A 3,289-nucleotide genomic window follows, 5' to 3' on the forward strand; every position below is an offset into this window, starting at 1 on the left:
TTCAGTACCGTTACTTTGAGAGATAAGTAGAAAGCCTTCTCTTGATTGACGGGAGGAGACCAACTATCATTTAAGAGACCAACTATCATTTAAGGAAGCAGACTGTTGCATAATCTGGACTAATAATTAATAATCGAAAGGGTACCAAAATTCCTCGAAGAGTTAAGAGGGTGAATGAGAATGAATCATTATATTACATAATATTTTGGAATGAGATTTACAAGCTTAGGAACGAGAATAATAACCCATTGTATTTTATAGAATTGAAAAATTTAGGTTAAATTGTAATAAAGTTTGAGGTTTGATGGTATGAGTTCTAAAAAAATATAACGTGTAGAACAAGTTGTACATATATATATATATGCTATCTTGCAAATCCTTGCAAACATAGTGGTGGTGAGAAAGATCAGAAAGTAAAATGGATCAGGATGATATTGAGGATCGTCATCGAATTTCAAGGCGTTTTCCAAGAAGAAGAATGAGGGCCATGGAGTCCTTGGATCTTGCTTTGTTTTCAAGCCCTTTAAGAAGCATGAGGGAATCTTCTTCTGTTTTGATGTCAAGGCGCACGGAGGCATCTTCTGCGTCTGAGTTATCAACTTGGCCGCAGGATCCTCCGATGAACAATTGTGATGTGTTCATAAGTTTCAGCAAAAGGGACAGCCAGGGAGATTTCGCTTCTTATTTGGATAAGGCCCTGACTAATGTTGGCCTCATAACTACGATTGACCATAGCTTTGGAGATGAACTCCATCAAACGCTAGAGAATATAATCCAAAATTCAAGGTGTTGGATCGTCGTTCTATCAAAAGACTACGCCGCTGAGCGGCGGCTGAGAGTGTTGGCCAAGATTATGGATTGTGTGGCTGAGACGACGCGACAAGTCATTCCCGTGTTTTATCGCGTGGATCGTTCTCATGTTCGAGATCAGTCGGGGGTTTTCGAGAAAAGTTTTGATCGATATGAAGCACGTGCTTTGGTAGCTGAAGAAAAGCAGATCCAACCATGGAGAGCTGCTCTGACAAAAATCAGTAATTTGCCTGGAGTAATTGTGACCAAAGGAAGGTGAAGTTCAAAAATCCTTTTTATCTCTTTCTTGCAACTGTCAACTTGAATTAGGTTATTATGCATTCAGTTCAAAATGCATCTTTTGGGTTATGTGATTAAACCTACTACTCTTACACTTAATTCAAGACATCTTTTGGTTTTGGTTTCGTAACGATTTAAGGATGACTAAAATGACTTTTGTCGTTATTAAAATCAATTTCATTTAAAAGGATCATGTTTGGCAAGAAATAAAAATAAAATTGAGAAAATCTAAAATCTTATTAAAGTGATTTTTGAAGTATTAGTTGGTAGATAATTTTTCTTAATGTGATTAATAGGGAATCATCTCTTAAAAAAAAAGTCATTATTTTCAGTGCTGAGACTTTCATGGGTCTTTCACCCCTTTCTCTGCGCCTTATTTCGAGATTCTTTTTTCTATCATCAGGAGCTGTAAGATACTTTTCGGGCAGATCAAACTAGGCGACCGACTCGAGTCGACTAACGCAGGTTGAAAAAACCTAGGCCAATTAAGTGAAGACCAAGCCAGCTAGGCCAATCAATCTGACAAGTGAAAAGCATGGGCCCGACAACCATCTTAAGGCATCACAGGCCTGACAACCTTGAGACGACCATCCTAATTACCAACTTTGGCTGACCAACTCGGTGTCAACCATCCAATGCCATCCGATTTGGTCGACCAACTTGGACCGACCACCTCTAGTCGACTAATTCGAGTTGACCAACCTAGGCGACCAACTCGGGTCGACCACCATAGGTTGACTAGTCCAAGCCAACAAACCCTAGTTGACAACTTCAAGCTGACAAGCCTAGAACAACCATCTTAGACGCAACCATTCCAAGCCTAACCACCCCAAATCGACGAGTTCGAGCCAACCAGCCTAGGCTAACCACCTCGGGTGACCAACACGGGTCGACCACCACGGGTGACTAGTCCAAGCCGACGAATCCTATTTGACAACCTCAAGCCGATAAGCCTAGAACGACCATCTTAGCTGCAACCATTCCAAGCCTAACCACCCCAAATCGATGAGTCTGAGCCGACTAACGCTGGCCAACCACATCCGAACGACCATCGTGAGGTCGACCAACCCTATTCAACTAACCCACCCTAACTAGATTATGGGCCCGACCACCCCATGACGATCATCACAAGCCTCACCACCAAATGTAGATCAACCTGGTCGACCAGCATATGCCGACTAACTAGTGTTAATAGATTAGAGCCTGACCACCCGAAGCCAAAGAGCACGAGCCAACTGACTTGGGTCAATCAACCTGGGATTGACCATCTTGAGCCCAACCAGCTCGATCCAACTACCCCAAGCTGATCAGCACATTTAATCTTGGCCGACCCACCGTGTGGGACGATTATCTAACGCTCGACTAGCCTTGAGCTACCAACCTAAACTAACTCATGTTGACAAGCACCCTAGGCAACTAGGCTAGGCCGATCACCAAAGACACAACCAGCTCTTCCCAAGCAACCTAGGTCTTGACCAAGCAAGCCATCCATGATATCAAGCAAAACTTAAATAATTGGCAATCCTCAGCAACGACGCTAAAAACTTGAAGTAGAAATTGCTTATTGCAAGTGTGTACAGGTCAAGTTTTAATGAAAGTGGTAAGTCAATACCAATATGGTCCTATGGATTGAGTTTGTAGCTCACTCACATATCCCATATACAATCGCTCAATTTTATTTAGAGAATAAAAATCAAATAAGAGAATAGAATCAATACAAATAAACATGCAATAATAACAGAAAATCAAAAGAGCAATGCGGCCCTGTTCCACTTTTGGGCATGTTTGGGTTGAAAGAAAAAATTGCACCTTGTTGGCAAGTCATTGGCTTTCATATTCATTTGGGAGGATATCAAAATTACTGCTTCTATATGGATATCAAAATCCCACATCTTTGTAATTATGATATAGCTATAATTTCTCTAAATTGGAGAGCTTTTCTATACATCTCATTCTTTTGTATGTTCCTCACATTCCTTAATGAAGTGGTAGGGGAAGAAATGTGCTAGGGAATTGATTTCACCCATTGAATCTATGAACCAATTGTTTAATTACTAAGGATTGAATGAGTTATTAATTCTATAGGTCAATAACTCTCAAATCTCAATTGTCTTTAAAGAATACGTATTTTAACGATCTCTGAATGACATCTAAATCTTCTAATCTCGAAACCCCTAAGATATGCATCCTAGTTTTAGCT

At 40.6% G+C, this 3,289-nt stretch overlaps 1 protein-coding gene across 1 annotated transcript; it reads left to right on the forward strand.

The window, feature by feature from the left end:
- The first annotated feature begins 406 nt into the window (after positions 1-406).
- Positions 407-2,971, forward strand: LOC111012087 (toll/interleukin-1 receptor-like protein). Its single transcript, XM_022286111.2, has 2 exons — positions 407-1,065; positions 1,493-2,971. The coding sequence occupies exons 1-2, from the start codon at positions 419-421 to the stop codon at positions 1,557-1,559; spliced, it is 714 nt and encodes a 237-aa protein (XP_022141803.2). The 5' UTR covers positions 407-418; the 3' UTR covers positions 1,560-2,971.
- Positions 2,972-3,289: the final 318 nt, after the last annotated feature.

Source organism: Momordica charantia (assembly GCF_013281855.1).
Source record: "Momordica charantia cultivar OHB3-1 chromosome 11 unlocalized genomic scaffold, Mcharantia_2.0 BLBB01000011.1, whole genome shotgun sequence".
Lineage (NCBI taxonomy): Eukaryota > Viridiplantae > Streptophyta > Magnoliopsida > Cucurbitales > Cucurbitaceae > Momordica > Momordica charantia.